At 39.8% G+C, this 14,077-nt stretch overlaps 1 protein-coding gene across 2 annotated transcripts in view; it reads left to right on the top strand.

Annotated features, from left to right (window-relative positions):
- gcgrb (glucagon receptor b) overlaps positions 1 to 12,943 on the top strand; it is a 55,408-nt gene extending 42,465 nt beyond the window's left edge. The window contains exons 5-14 of one of the 2 annotated variants that reach the window (XM_054780042.1): positions 1,681 to 1,769; positions 2,046 to 2,152; positions 2,413 to 2,569; positions 3,283 to 3,442; positions 3,648 to 3,708; positions 4,614 to 4,683; positions 7,655 to 7,743; positions 8,899 to 9,043; positions 9,842 to 9,883; positions 10,190 to 12,943. In XM_054780042.1, coding sequence (XP_054636017.1) covers positions 1,681 to 1,769; positions 2,046 to 2,152; positions 2,413 to 2,569; positions 3,283 to 3,442; positions 3,648 to 3,708; positions 4,614 to 4,683; positions 7,655 to 7,743; positions 8,899 to 9,043; positions 9,842 to 9,883; positions 10,190 to 10,612 — 1,343 coding nt within the window. In that variant the 3' untranslated portion in view covers positions 10,613 to 12,943. The remainder of the gene's footprint in view (positions 1 to 1,680; positions 1,770 to 2,045; positions 2,153 to 2,412; positions 2,570 to 3,282; positions 3,443 to 3,647; positions 3,709 to 4,613; positions 4,684 to 7,654; positions 7,744 to 8,898; positions 9,044 to 9,841; positions 9,884 to 10,189) is intronic. The other variant, XM_054780043.1, reaches the window with a different exon arrangement.
- Positions 12,944 to 14,077: the final 1,134 nt, after the last annotated feature.

The raw sequence follows: 14,077 nt of genomic DNA, 5'->3' as shown, positions 1-14,077 counted from the left end.
GGAAATCTGCTGATCTGCAAAAGGCACACAAATACGTCAGCTCAGTCACATGACATGCACCAGGCTATTCATCATGAATGTTAGCTTCGAGCTAGGAAATTTGACTTTGACTTACATTTCAATTTGTCTTGTTTGGCAATTTTCTGAAATATGATGTAACTGCTAAGTTACCCACAGGGCTTCCAGGCATACGCACAGTCCTGGACAGCTTTCTTGACTCTTTCTTTCAGGATTCATCTGGAAAGAAATACATACAATGTGTACTGACTGGGAAAATGATTTTGAATTGTGTAAATAATGTAGTCTGTACTGAAGAGGTCTTACCATCACTACAGGAGTCTGAATGGAACCTCCTTGGACGTCTGCTCTGCCAGGATGTAGGGATGGTCGTGTCATCCTCCGTCTCAATGCTTGAGAAGTCCCATCAGCTGCAGACATTTCTGATATGCGTTGGTTTAGGAATCTATGTCAAGAGACACATGCTTTTTGAGCCAGTTGCAGAACAAAGCGGTTTTCAATACAGAGAAAACTTGCTAAATACATTCTATAAAGTGATAGCTCACCTATTGTGTACCAGACTTTCTTTACTGAACGTTTGGCGTGGCTTGTGTTCGGCTGACAGCACATAACAATGTGACATCTCACATTCATTGCAGTAGATGGAGCCCTGTTTAGAAAAATGGAACCATTTCAGATCCATTCTTTACGTGGACATGTTGCTTCTGTTCCTCAAAGCATGCAACTTGTCAATGTTGTGTGCTGCCAGTGTCACTACTACTAGTACTACTACTACTACTACAACTATGGTGCAAAACGTTAATCCTTCTGCTCACAGCATTTAATTCACAATATGTCAATTTCCGCGAGATTCCGTGTTTAACAGTAGCTGTGGTTGCTCTATTTGTGGAGACACTGCCTTGTTCAATAAAGTCGCTCCACCTAGTGTTCAAACTTAGAAGTACAAAACAGTTAAGTACATGTTTTAGGCGGGCCGTAGTGCATTATATTTTTAGTCTTTAACTCGGCCCAGTTAAAAATGGATCGCGGGCAGCATTTGGCCCACTGGCTGTAGTTTGGACACCCCTGAAGTAACGTTTCATCAGTTTGGCAACATTGATTCACCATCTGTTTTTCATTAAAAATTTCACTGCCAACCATTGTGATGGAAAATCAACTTTGTTTCAATGTCACCTTGCTGTCTGGGGAGTAGCGCACACGTGCTCCTGCGAAGACGTTTCGGTTGATGGCGGTCATGTTTTTCAACCAGTCATTTTACATTTTGCATTTATGTGTCTCCTAAAATTGTGTACCACATTTTGTGGTGATTCTTGACATTTCAGGTCAATCCGACTTATAGGGTGAAACTTTGGGGTTTAATAACAGCGTCACCATGCAGTGTCAGAAAAACAATAGCACAGGCATGTTTTGCCACTTTTCCCCTTTTGTTGTTCAGCGGTTCAGGAGGAGCAGAGTTACACCATGGGGTGTCCTCGTGTTTTTTTCTCATGACTGTATAATCAAATGAAATATTGTCAACTACAGTATATGATAAATGTAAAAAGAATTGTTTGTTCATATGTCTTCTCAAATGAGTCAACTGTACTCTCATGTCAAAACTGAACTCTCCCCTGATTTTATGTCTAATGGTTGTCCTAATAACGTTTGTGTCCATTTGAACAGTCCAGCAGGGTTTGGTCTACAGATTCTGCAGTAAAGATGGTAGATGGGAGCAAAAGAATACCAGTGAATGTGAGGACGACAATGGCCAGGTGAGGTGTTTGTGCACATTGCATGTGTGGGTGTGTCCGTATAAAAATGATGCATGCTCGAGTGTGTGAATGTTTGAAACAGCTCTAAGTCAGATGGGCAGATGGGTGGCTCCTGTGAAGACTTTGACTGTCTCAACACATTTACATGAAGTGAAGTGAAATAATTCATTGTGTTTAATGCCTCCCATCTGTTCTTTTCCATCTTGCACATCTGTGTATGCTGCGTAAAAGCATTGCATGGAATTATTGTAAATGCCACCTCTGCTATTTTTGCAGCAGCAATATGGCCGCATCCTCAGTCAGTTTCGGATCATGTATACAGTGGGATATTCTCTCTCTCTGGCAGCTCTATTACTGGCTTTGGGAATCCTCATCACTTTCAGGTAGGAACCGGGCAGGGGGTAGCAGGAAGACATGGAAAGGCAGGGAGTAGAATAATGAATAGAATTATAAGGCGGGCTGAGGAAGAAGAAATGGTATGAAGCAGGTATGAAAGAAGTGAGGAATGAGGGAATGAAAAAGGGAAAATGGAAAGGAAAATGAAAGAGGCGAGCAGAATGAAATACCTTCACTTTACATGTTGCATCATGCTGAATAGAGCATCTCAAAGTCAGAAGATCGCACACTGTCACCTCTGCACCAGGAAGCTGCACTGCATGAGGAACAACATCCACATGAACTTGTTTGCCTCCTTCATCCTGAGAGCCGTCTCCATTCTGGTCAAAGACGCCCTACTGACCCTCACACTGGACCCCAGGAGCAGTGGTGACACCCAAGCTCAAACCTGGGTCAACATACCGGTTAGAGAACACACACCTATCGGAATTTGGCACCTTGTCGTACATGGGCAGTGTGGCTAATTTAATGACATTACACGCGAGTGAAATTTACTTTTAGCCACAGAAGGAATTTACATCAACGCACATAAATAAAAAAAGGTCTATGTCAAGACAATGGTAGTGCATTACAATCAATAAAATATTGTATTTATTCTCACAAATGACAACACAATAATTGCAATATATTGCCACAAATAAAAATAATATTGCGATTCAATGCTCCAATTCACACTGAAAAGGCTGAACGGCAGAAAATTAATGGGTAAATACATTCATTTGTAAAGACAGTTAAAACACTTCTCTGAGGAATGCTATTGTGTTCTTCCATACCACTTACTTTCACATGAGATTATTTTGATATCATCTTTATTTGGCTGACAGCCCCTATGAGCTATTATTGGCACAGGAAAAGGGATTTCTATGGTACGCTGTAACGTTTGAACAAGCCCTCAATATGTTTAGTTCACGTTTAAGCAGGGCGACAGCATCAGCAAGCATTCTGGTATTCTTTTCTTGGTCTTAGTATTTCAACACAGGATGTCTGACCACGGTGTTCTTTACAGACAGTTGATGCGCTGCAGTCAGTTCATCTGTCAACCACTGCAGTTATGTACTTGGAGCAGGTTCTGCTGTGCTCATCTTACAATATTTTTTGTCGCCCTGCTGCCGTGCAGGCTGTGATGTGGTGTCGGGCCGCCGTGGTGATGATGCAGTACACCGTGATGGCCAACAACTATTGGCTGCTGGTGGAGGGCATCTACCTTCACAGCCTGCTCGTTATCACTGTCTTCAGTGAGAAGAAGTACTTCTACATTTACCTGGCCATCGGTTGGGGTAAAATTTAAACTTCTGCCATTGTCATTTACCATCAACAATGATAATAATCATCTATACGATATGAAATTGCATCAATGATTTTACATCATTTCTTGCTTACAACATCCATTCTCACGTCTCCCCAAATGTCATGTTTGAAATCTATTTCTTTCATCCAGTGCTTGTGAACTCATCAAAAGTCAACTTTCTTATTTGTTCTCAGGTGCACCCCTCATATTTGTTTCGCCGTGGATCGCAGTGAAGTACCTGTATGAGAATGATGAGTGAGTCCTCATGAGTACTCATTTTTATCCATAACCTGAAATGCTTCTTTCATTTACGTAAAGGCACTGCTATCAACTCAGTTAATACCAAAGACGTATTTATACGTTTCTATAAACCCAAACGCCCAATCCCGTCTTTTACGTTTTTTTTGCGCGAGAGGCAAAAAGAGGTGATGACGCAACTGCACACTACTAGAAGTCACTGTCACGGCAGTTTTCAGCCATAAAAACAACCACAAGGTGGCAGAAGTGCATTTGATTAGAGCTTGGCATGGATCTTTTGCATGTATTTACACACTCAAAAGCAAGGAGGATGTGGAAGAGCATGGAGGAGTGTAGCGTGCAGAAGGTTATGCATTGTAGGGAAAGTTTAACGCGTGCACATGCACACACGCACGTGCACACACGCAGTTGAGTTCCAAATGTGAAAAGTGTAAATAGTTCATGGTGTTATCTTTGCAAATAAATTGTTATTTTGATGTAAAACAGCCCTTTTTGTCTGGTTTATGCTGTGGTATAGTTGTTTAGATATTTGAGCTGTCACAAAAGCAAAATGTTTGTGTCAAAGTGAAAGTTATGCTTGAAATGGATCTTTTTACAAAAAGCTGGTTTTCTCCCTTTTTTAGTCGGCAACTGATATTTTCCCGAAACTTACCAATGTTCTACTGCTGATTACTAAAGAACGGAAAAAGGTAGAAACAACCTTTTTTCTGATGAAAGACGGGAGTCTTTGGTAGGTTCCATGTTTATATGGACGTGGAACACAATATTCTGTGTGCCTTGAAATATCAGTCAAAATCGTCTAAAATGGCCGGTAGGGAAGGGGTTGTCTTTTAAAAAATGGCTGGGATTGAATGAGTTAAGACATGGGCTACTGGTGTGTGTGTGTGTGTGTGTGTGTGTAGGTGCTGGGAGAGAAATATTCACATGGGATACTGGTGGATCATCCGTTCTCCAATACTGGTTGCTTACCTCGTAAGTCTCCTATTTTTCTGTTTTATGTGTTCACACAAAAGCAGCTAGTTTTATTACAGTATATCTTCTCAAGGGACAATACCATAAAAATAAAACTTGGATATATACTCAACAAAAATATAAACGTAACGTTTTTGCTCCCATTGTTCATGAGCTGAACTCAAAGATCCAAAACTTTTTCTATATTCACAAAAGGCTTCTTTCTCTCTCTCAAATATTGTTCACAAATCTGTCTAAATCTGTGTTAGTGAGCATTCATCATTAATGATTCATAATCTATCCACCTCACAAGTGTGGCATGTCAAGATGCTGATGAGAGCATGATTATTGCACAGGTTTACCAACCAATCAGGATCTGGTGTGACCGCCATATGCCTCAAATGTCGTATACAGCAATCCAGAGCATCCCAAACATGCTCACTATCTTCAAAATGCCATCAATAAAATGCACCTGTGTATGTTGTCTATAACATACATGCCTGCCCATAAAGAGCACTTTTGGAGTGGCCTTTTATTGTGGCCAACCTAAGGCACACCTGATGCTGTCTCATCAGCATCTAGATATGCCACACCTGTGAGGTGGATAGATTATCAATCATGAATGATGAATGCTCACTAACACAGATTTAGACGAATTTGTAAACAATATTTGAGCGGGATAGGCCGTTTGTTTTAGATGTTGGAGTTCAGCTCATTAAAAACGGGAGCAAAAACTAAAGTGTTGCATTTATATTTTTATACAGCTTGTGGTGTGTTTTTTAGACGCACATAAAAATGCATCTACAAGAACAACACATAACTATAAATACTAGGGATGCTCCGATCGATCATCCACCTGTCAGTATTGGCCGATTTCCGTAAAAACATGTGATCAGCATATGCTGATAAATGCCTTTCAAAGCCAATCACAAAAAACGAACAGTGTGCGAAGGCCACCCCTACATGTGTGCTGTGTCACACAGGTTGCCAACACCCGTACTGGGCCGACGAGAGACTTTTTCCCGTATTGCCACGATAATCAAAACAAGTCTGTAAAACCTGAAAGGTTTCAGTCTGACAGTTTGCCACAGGCCATGCCAATCGATGGCAGCATGACTTTTCCTGCATCTTTGTTCACACGCTTTGCCTAGCTGTCACTGGCAGCAGCTAGTTAGCGAGATTTACCTTATCCAGAGTTATCTAGCTTTTGGTCTTCAGACTCCAAATGTGACTTTTTACCATAGTGATATTTTGTTTTTAAAACAAACACACAATACGATTAGTTTGGAGCTCAATTTTGTCCCACGACGAAGCTACAAGTGGACGTCATGTTCGTGTGGTATGTACTAACTTAGCGATTTTGCTCTCTCGTTGTCATTACTCAGCCCGTTAGTCTTCTTATATTAAAATATTTGCTGGAGGAATAAGCACTCTTAGCCATCAATCAACTGGAAGAAAACACTTCTTTATTATAACGAGGAAAAAATTGTCACAAATTAAAAAGTTCGCCACAACACGTCAACACTACCATCAATGTCAACACCGCCATCTAGTGGTCACAACAAGATACAACATTTGAAAACAATATTGACTTTATTTCAAAGATTAAAAAAATAAGTTGTTGCTCCAATTTATGTATTTTTTCAATGGATAAGTGTTAAAATGTCAAAGTAGTGTAATGTTCAGTGTTGGTGTTAACTTGAACATTCACACGCTGCATGCTTGCATGCTTGCATGCTTGCATGCTTGCATGCTGGCATGCCGGCGGTCCTCCCTCGCTCTCTCGGCAGCGACAGTGTTGCTTTTAGCAGTAATAATCTTTTGGGAACTCCTCATAACACTCTGTAATAATTACTTGCTCATCCTGTGTAAAATACACTGGCTCGGACCGCCTCACTTTCCAGCGGAAGTAGAATAATATCATGTAAAATGCCCCTTTTTATGTGCGCGCACTTAGCACAAAGCCGAAAACCAGACTTGGTAAAGTAAATTGATAACCACCGTCATGGGACCAATTAAGTCTGATTGCGGATTTGAGGTTTTGTTGAGCTGCATCTTGAGCACAAAGCCTGGGTTGGTTGAACCACTTTCGCAGAATACCCTATACGTGTGTCCAGCCTCATGATGGTGATATTATCACAGGGTCTCCTTTCTCACCAGCTTATTTTGAGTAGCTCACCAAAGGGTCAAAGAATATTTGCTTCAACTCTCTGTAGTTTTTTTGTTACAACTGTTGAATTCACGATTCTGCCTTTCATATAATGACAAATGACCACAAAATAGAATGAAGACGATGGCCACACTATTTGAGTGGAGATGTGCTTGGTCAATAAAGTAGTGTACAACTTAAATGTTGCCAGTCATAAATAAAACACAAATAGTTGGCAGCTCTAATAGTGATGAAAGTTGGAGACCCCCGCAACCTGGACACTGAATTTATTCTGTTTTAAGTTGAGCAGGACAGATTTCATTTATAAATTTCAATTTAATTTATTTCTATGATTTCTAAATGTATAAAGATACTGACAGTATTGATACAGATACAGATACTGCCTCAAATTAAATTCAGGTTTGTGTCAAAATTGTTTCACACATATAAAAAAGGCAAAAGAAAACAAAAAAACAATCCACCCAAAACTTTATTTTTGAATATTACCTATTTCCCATGGGCCCTTGGAATTGTCTAGCAGCAGTACTGGCCAATAGCGCTCATCATTAATAAATTGAATGTACAGTTAATCCATTGGTATCGGCCAATCTCACTCATGGATGATTGGTATTGTAGTGGGCAGCATAAAACCCTGATCGGAGCATTCCTAATAAATACACTAACATACACACTTTAGACAAATGGAAAGCTTTATGTCATCAGCAATGGTTCTGCACTAGACCTCCTGGTGTGTGTGGCTGATTCAAGTCAAGCAGGAAGGACTCAAGTGTTGAAAGTCCCGCAACCCAACTGTCACGATATTCCTGTCTCCTGTCATTACAGATTAATTTTTTTATTTTCATACGAATCATCAAAATCCTAATGTCTAAGCTAAGAGCGCACCAGATGAGATACACGGACTACAAGTTCAGGTCAGAAAACGGTTTCAAACCACTTCTATCCAGTTTGTATCCTGCATGCATATACAGTCGTCCCTCGCCATATTGCGGTTCTAATATCGCGGCTTCACTATATCATGGTTTTTGAAAAATGTATTAATTAATAAATCATGCTGAATGCGGCCTGGTTTACTTTTTTAAAATATGCATTTTTAAGCACATTTTACATATTTTTGCCTAAATTAAGAATTTTCAAGCATATACATGGCTAAATTAACTAAAATGCAAATACAGTATAAGGCATTCAGAAGATGCATTCAAAAACATGATGCAATGTAGTATTCTACACTGGTCACTAGGTGTCAGTAATGTTCATGTTTAGTGCGGCACACCAGCATCAGACTTGATTGCTGTAACGGCAGGCTTTTATTGAAGGTTTGAATTATCTCACAAAAGGCGCAATAATAATAATATAATAATAATAATTCGAACTACAGCACAGGCTGAACCCCTAACATCACTTCCTGTCCTCCACACGTCCGGAACACATTTATTGCAACACACACAAGCACGATATTTATTTATGTCTTACAGGTAAATGCCTTATGTTTTGTTATTATGTCTACTATATTGGGTAATACGAGTTTAAACATGACTATAGGGGTGTTGTGCTTGTCTAGAGGGCTCTAATAATGTTAAAGAAAAGTATTTAGATGGTTGTAAACAGGTTTTCTATGCTCTAACTACAAATATATTTGATTTATAAAAAATCGCGGAACTTCACTTATCAATTTGGAACCCATCCATCCATCCATTTTCTATACCACTTCTCCTCATTAGGGTCGTGGGGGTATGCTGGAGCCTATCTCAGCTGACTTCGGGCGAGAGGCGGGGTACACCCTGGACTGGTCGCCAGCCAATCGCAGGGCACATATAGACAAACAACCATTCACACTCACATTCATACCTATGGACAATTTAGAGTCACCAATTAACCTCACATGCATGTTTTTGGAATGTGGGAGGAAGCCGGAGTGCCCGGAGAAAACCCACGCACGGGGAGAACATGCAAACTGGAACCAGTTAACCGTAATAAATGAGGGATGACTGTATATGCTTATCGATTGGATACAAGCATTTTTACGAATATTTTTACGACTATTTACCCATGTTTTTTTTTTGCTTCAGATTAGCAAAGTCCACCCTCACTCTTATCCCTCTGCTGGGGATTCATGCCATTCTCTTCACCTTTGTCATTGACGAGTCCGTCCCAAAAGGTTCCATGCTGCGCCTCCTCCGACTTTTTTGTGACCTCCTGTTCAACTCCTTTCAGGTCAGAAGTCAATTGAACACATGATCTGTAATTAGTGTTTTGCTGATCGACTATCATAATGTACACAAAAAAAAAACATCATTATGGGAATCATTATTTTTCAAAAATATATGAATTAATAAATCATGCTGTTTCGTGGTTGAATATGGTCTATTATTGGTTAAAAATGACTATATTTAAGCAAATTGACATATGACATTTTTGCCTAAATTAAGCATTTTCCAGCATGCAAATATGAGGCATTCTGAAGACGCATTGAAAAACATGATGCTATGTCGTATTCTACACTGGTCACTGACTTGATCGATGGCACAGCAGGCTTTTTTGGAGGTTTGAATTAGCTCACAACAGCCACAACAATAATAACATATTAATAATAATGATCATCATAATAATAACACCGGCTACTGTTGCGGCCATAATTCACTCCATGCTAAAACTCACATCGGAACCCCCAACGTCACTTCCTGTCCTCCACACGTCCGGAACACATTTAACACAACACACGGGCACAGGTCTTATTTATGTCTAGTATATTTGTTTTCTATTATTATGTCTACTGTATTGGGTAATATGAGTGTAAAGGTGACTATGGGGGTATTAGTTCATGTCTAGAGGGCTCTAATAATGTTAAAACTGTATTTAGAAGGTCATAAACAGGTTGTCTATGCTGAAACTATGAAAATAATTGATTTATATATAAGGAGTCCTACTTTGCGGAAATTCACTGATCACAGTCGGGTTTGTATAAGTATACAGTATACTGTATATTTCTCACAGTTCCACTTTTCTTTGCAGGGCCTGCTCGTTGCCATCTTGTACTGCTTTGTCAACAAAGAGGTAAGATGGATGAGCTCATGTTGAGCGCCTGCAGTCTGTGGTGCAGATGAATGACAACATTTTCATTAGAATTGTCCTTGGATTTTTTTTTATCAATAAAAGCTTAGTTCTTGTTGCACTTTGTTCTATTTGTTTGCTAAATGGAACAGACATGAAGGCAATCTACTAAACGTTAAACTTTGAAATGTATTTTTTGGAAGGAGACATCCATCCGCAGAGTCCCTTACGTCTTATTTAATCCTCCTCATCGTCTTCATATGGCTTTCTGCTGTTTGCTACCACTCCGCAATCGCATCATCCTTCCAGGTGCAGTCAGAGATACTAAAAAAGTGGAAGAGGTGGAAGCTGGGTAAGGACATCGACGAGGAGTACCGCCACACCCACAGCCAGACGCCACACATGAAAAGTGGCAGTATCGCCACGGGCAATATCCCTGACCTCCATGACAATAACACAAGTGACCCCAGCGGTGGACCGCAAGGGACACTTCCACACAGAAAAGCTGTCAAAGGCCCGTCCTGCTCCACGGCACCTGAGGAAAATCGCCGACTGGTTGTCTCCTACAGCAACGGGATGGGGAAAGTCCAGCCCTTGGGCAGCAAGCACACTTTTCCTCTGTCCTTCTTGTCAAAGCGAGGCACTGCCAATCACACCAGCACCACCACGGAGGATGTGTGTCTGGAAGAGAGGGCACAGTACCCCCAGGAAGGAGAGGAAACTCCTGTCTGACTCCTCGTTGAGTGTGTTGACTGCTCACTGATGCAACAAAACTGATGGTTTTACCACAGAAAAAGGAAACATTTAAAAGAAAAGTTGACTGACTTCAGACATCTAGAATGAATGAACATGAGCATGAAATGAAAGTCATGTGCTGTACAGTGTGCGAGTGTTTGTGTAGGTGTACTTTAATGTTATTCAGGTTATGATTGTGTGTCGGCTTGCTGCACAGGATGCACATTTGTGGTATTCTTCAACATAAACCTCCCAGTATCCTTGTGTCTTTTAATGTTCTTGTATTATACAACTGAATGTGAACTACAGTATCACTTATCACTTGAAAGCATCCCTAACAATCCCAGCGCAAAAGTATTGAAAAATGATATTAACGACCATGATGCCAAGCTGTGTTGATGAACCACTGTTGTTTTATGTCAAATGCATTGCGTTTTTTAAGCTAAACGAGGAAAGAGTCTAATGAACATTTGTGAGTTATCTTGACTAGCAAATAGGGATGAGCGAGCACACCACTATCTGTATCTGTATCTGTTCACCCATCTAAATTATCTGTATCCATCTGTACTCGGTACTGTACTGTACTTTGTGACCACTTCATGGAATAAGACAAGAATACATTTCAAGGAAAAAAGCAGTCATGCTACCCCAATTCAGTTGAAGAAGTGGCTGACGCAACACAAGCCTGCACACCACTTGCCAGATGCACCGCATACTTTACGAAACAAGTTTACTTTAGATACAAACCGAATAGAGGCGAGCTGAGGAAAACCTAATAAAGTGGAGGCAGTGGGTAACGCCACACGGGTCGTTTTCAACTCGCCAATTGTGCCAATTGCACTGTGTGCATGAACGAGGCACCGATCAACTCCTCTGTGGCTCCAAGCTGCACGGTCTGTCTCGGGAGGGGTGGTCGCTCTGTGTGACTGGCCAATCACAGAGTGTGAAGAGTGAATACATAATGAGGATTTTCTTTCATGACGATTACAGATAATGACGAGATGTACTCGTTGTATTCCCGTATTCGGCAAAAATGCATTATCCATAACGGCTCATCCCTACTAGCAAGTGCTTAATTCATCCATGTGCATTATTTTTCATTCCATGTTTTATATACCAATCTTCTTTTCCGCACATGCGAATGTAATGGTGAAATGTTAGTATAATGTACTATAAACTCATAACATTTTATAAGGACTTGAACTATAATGCAAGGTGCGTACTGGCTACCACATCTGGATGTTCTGTGAGAAAATAAACATATTTATTTAGCTCCATAACAATTTTATTTGGCATTCTGAAAGCTACTGTCAAAAGCAAGCAAACACAAATTCTCCTCTTTTGAGCACCATCATCATGCTGTTCTGTCATCGCCCACAGTTATTCAACTATGCTCTGGAGAATTGTGTGCAGAGCGTGTACTTCAATCAAAGTCCTTGGACAAGGAGTTTTCATTGTAGGGCGAAGGCGATACATTTTGTGATGTGCTGCATTCACAGTTCTTTTGAAAGAGTACAACAGTCAAGGACCTCTTCAAGTTGTTATTTTCTTTTTCGGACTGAAGCAGAATGTTCCACACAGAGCCATTTCATTCTTTGTGACTTTAGGTAAATGCAGTGTCAAAGAGTAAGAAATATATTGATCTGATCTTTACAAGGATCTTCTATGTATATTTTGAAATTGTTTGTCATTGGTGAAATGGAAATTCCATGGTTTGTAGTTTACATTTACATTACAGTTTACATTATTGAGGTACAGTGCCCTGCAGACGTATTGGAACAGTAATGCCCATTCCGTTATTTTTGTGGTAGACTGAAAACATTTGGGTCTGGCATCAAAATATGAATATGAGAGCAGACAGCAACATTTCAGCTTTTATTTCCAGGTATTTACATCTGGATCGGATGCACAGTTAGAAGAAAGCACCACAAAATCCTGACACAAATACACAAATATCATTGTTCATTAACTGTAATTGCATTGTATCCAGTAAAATGATTTGTAGTGGAAGTCACTGTTGATAGGCTGTTTGCAAAATACGCATACAATTTATTCTACAAGGAACAGGGGAACAGGGAGAGGAACTTTGGACATACAAAAAAAATTTTTTTTTTAGTTTCTGCTATCATTCACATGCGTTAATTACCATGGAACGCCCCTTGAACACCTGTTTGGCTTCGTTTATTTTCTTCTGTTTGGTTCTTCAACATAGAACTGGAGCAGCCACACACTCAGCAGACTGCTGACTTGGACCAGGTACAACGTGACCACTTGTGTGGTGGTCATTTTTCCGGCAACGACAAATCGAATGGTTTTTAAAACAAATTGTTGCACCCCTATATAGTTGTATGTGTTGACTGCACCAAATGAACTGAAAATTTACATCATGCAAAAAAGCACCACACATACCTGAAAATATAAAAAAACAGTCTCTTTAATAGTAGCAGAACATGACATATAGGTATACTGTATGTAATATATGACAATATATTGCAATCTACTAATTTAATATCTTCTTGTTACACTCTTCTGCACTCATTGTGTATGCTATTGGCCCCGCCTCCACCCAAAAAGGCAAAGAGCCTGTATGACTGACAAAAGGGATCACTCCTTTTATGCAGTTGTTCTATGGAACATACGCACCAAGGTGCTGAAACCAATGCACAGAGTGAACACTCTTCTTCCCTGTTCGGAGGCGAGAGATGAGGAAAACAGCCATTTACATGGCAATATACAGTATTAAGGTTGGCAAAATTATCGAGTTCATTTTAATTTATTGCGTGATTAGTGCCCACAAGACTTTTTTTTCTGAACGAGAACTCTTGTCACATTTTAATCTTGCGAGATCTGTGACCCGAGATCTTGTGACACCCGTACTGAATATCCATATTCATGTTGCATTAACATATCACACAGAACATAAAACACTGATTAATTGCCGACTCTAAATTGCCCATAGGTATGAATGTGAGTGTGAATGGTTGTTTGTCTATATGTGCCCTGCAATTGGCTGGCGACCAGTCCAGTCCAGTCACACTCGTTTTCACCATGGGCCACATCACAGTTATGATTACCTTTTAAAGCATATAAACGTATCATCACCTCGTGATATTACACGTTTCATGATTAGCATTTTCACTTTGTTTGTATTGTTTGACCAACAAAGCTATATTGAAATCAGAAGTCAAAGCCAAGCAGAAATTCTAGTATACAACTACTGTATAATTCATTTTAAATGAGGTTTGACAACAAGAAAAAGCCTCTCCAAATTTTCTGTCAAAATTGACAGAACGTTCAGCACGAAAGATTGTCTGCTTTATTTTGATATGATTTGATAATTTTTACTTATTATATAAATATATTCCAAACATTTACCAAATCAAATTAACAATAATAAAATTAAAATATATAAACAAACAGTTATTTGAAATCACAAAAATAATGAAATAAAATTTTAGAAAA

This window comes from Dunckerocampus dactyliophorus, chromosome 6, assembly GCF_027744805.1.
Source record: "Dunckerocampus dactyliophorus isolate RoL2022-P2 chromosome 6, RoL_Ddac_1.1, whole genome shotgun sequence".
Lineage (NCBI taxonomy): Eukaryota > Metazoa > Chordata > Actinopteri > Syngnathiformes > Syngnathidae > Dunckerocampus > Dunckerocampus dactyliophorus.
This window is presented reverse-complemented; position numbering and strand designations above follow the sequence as displayed.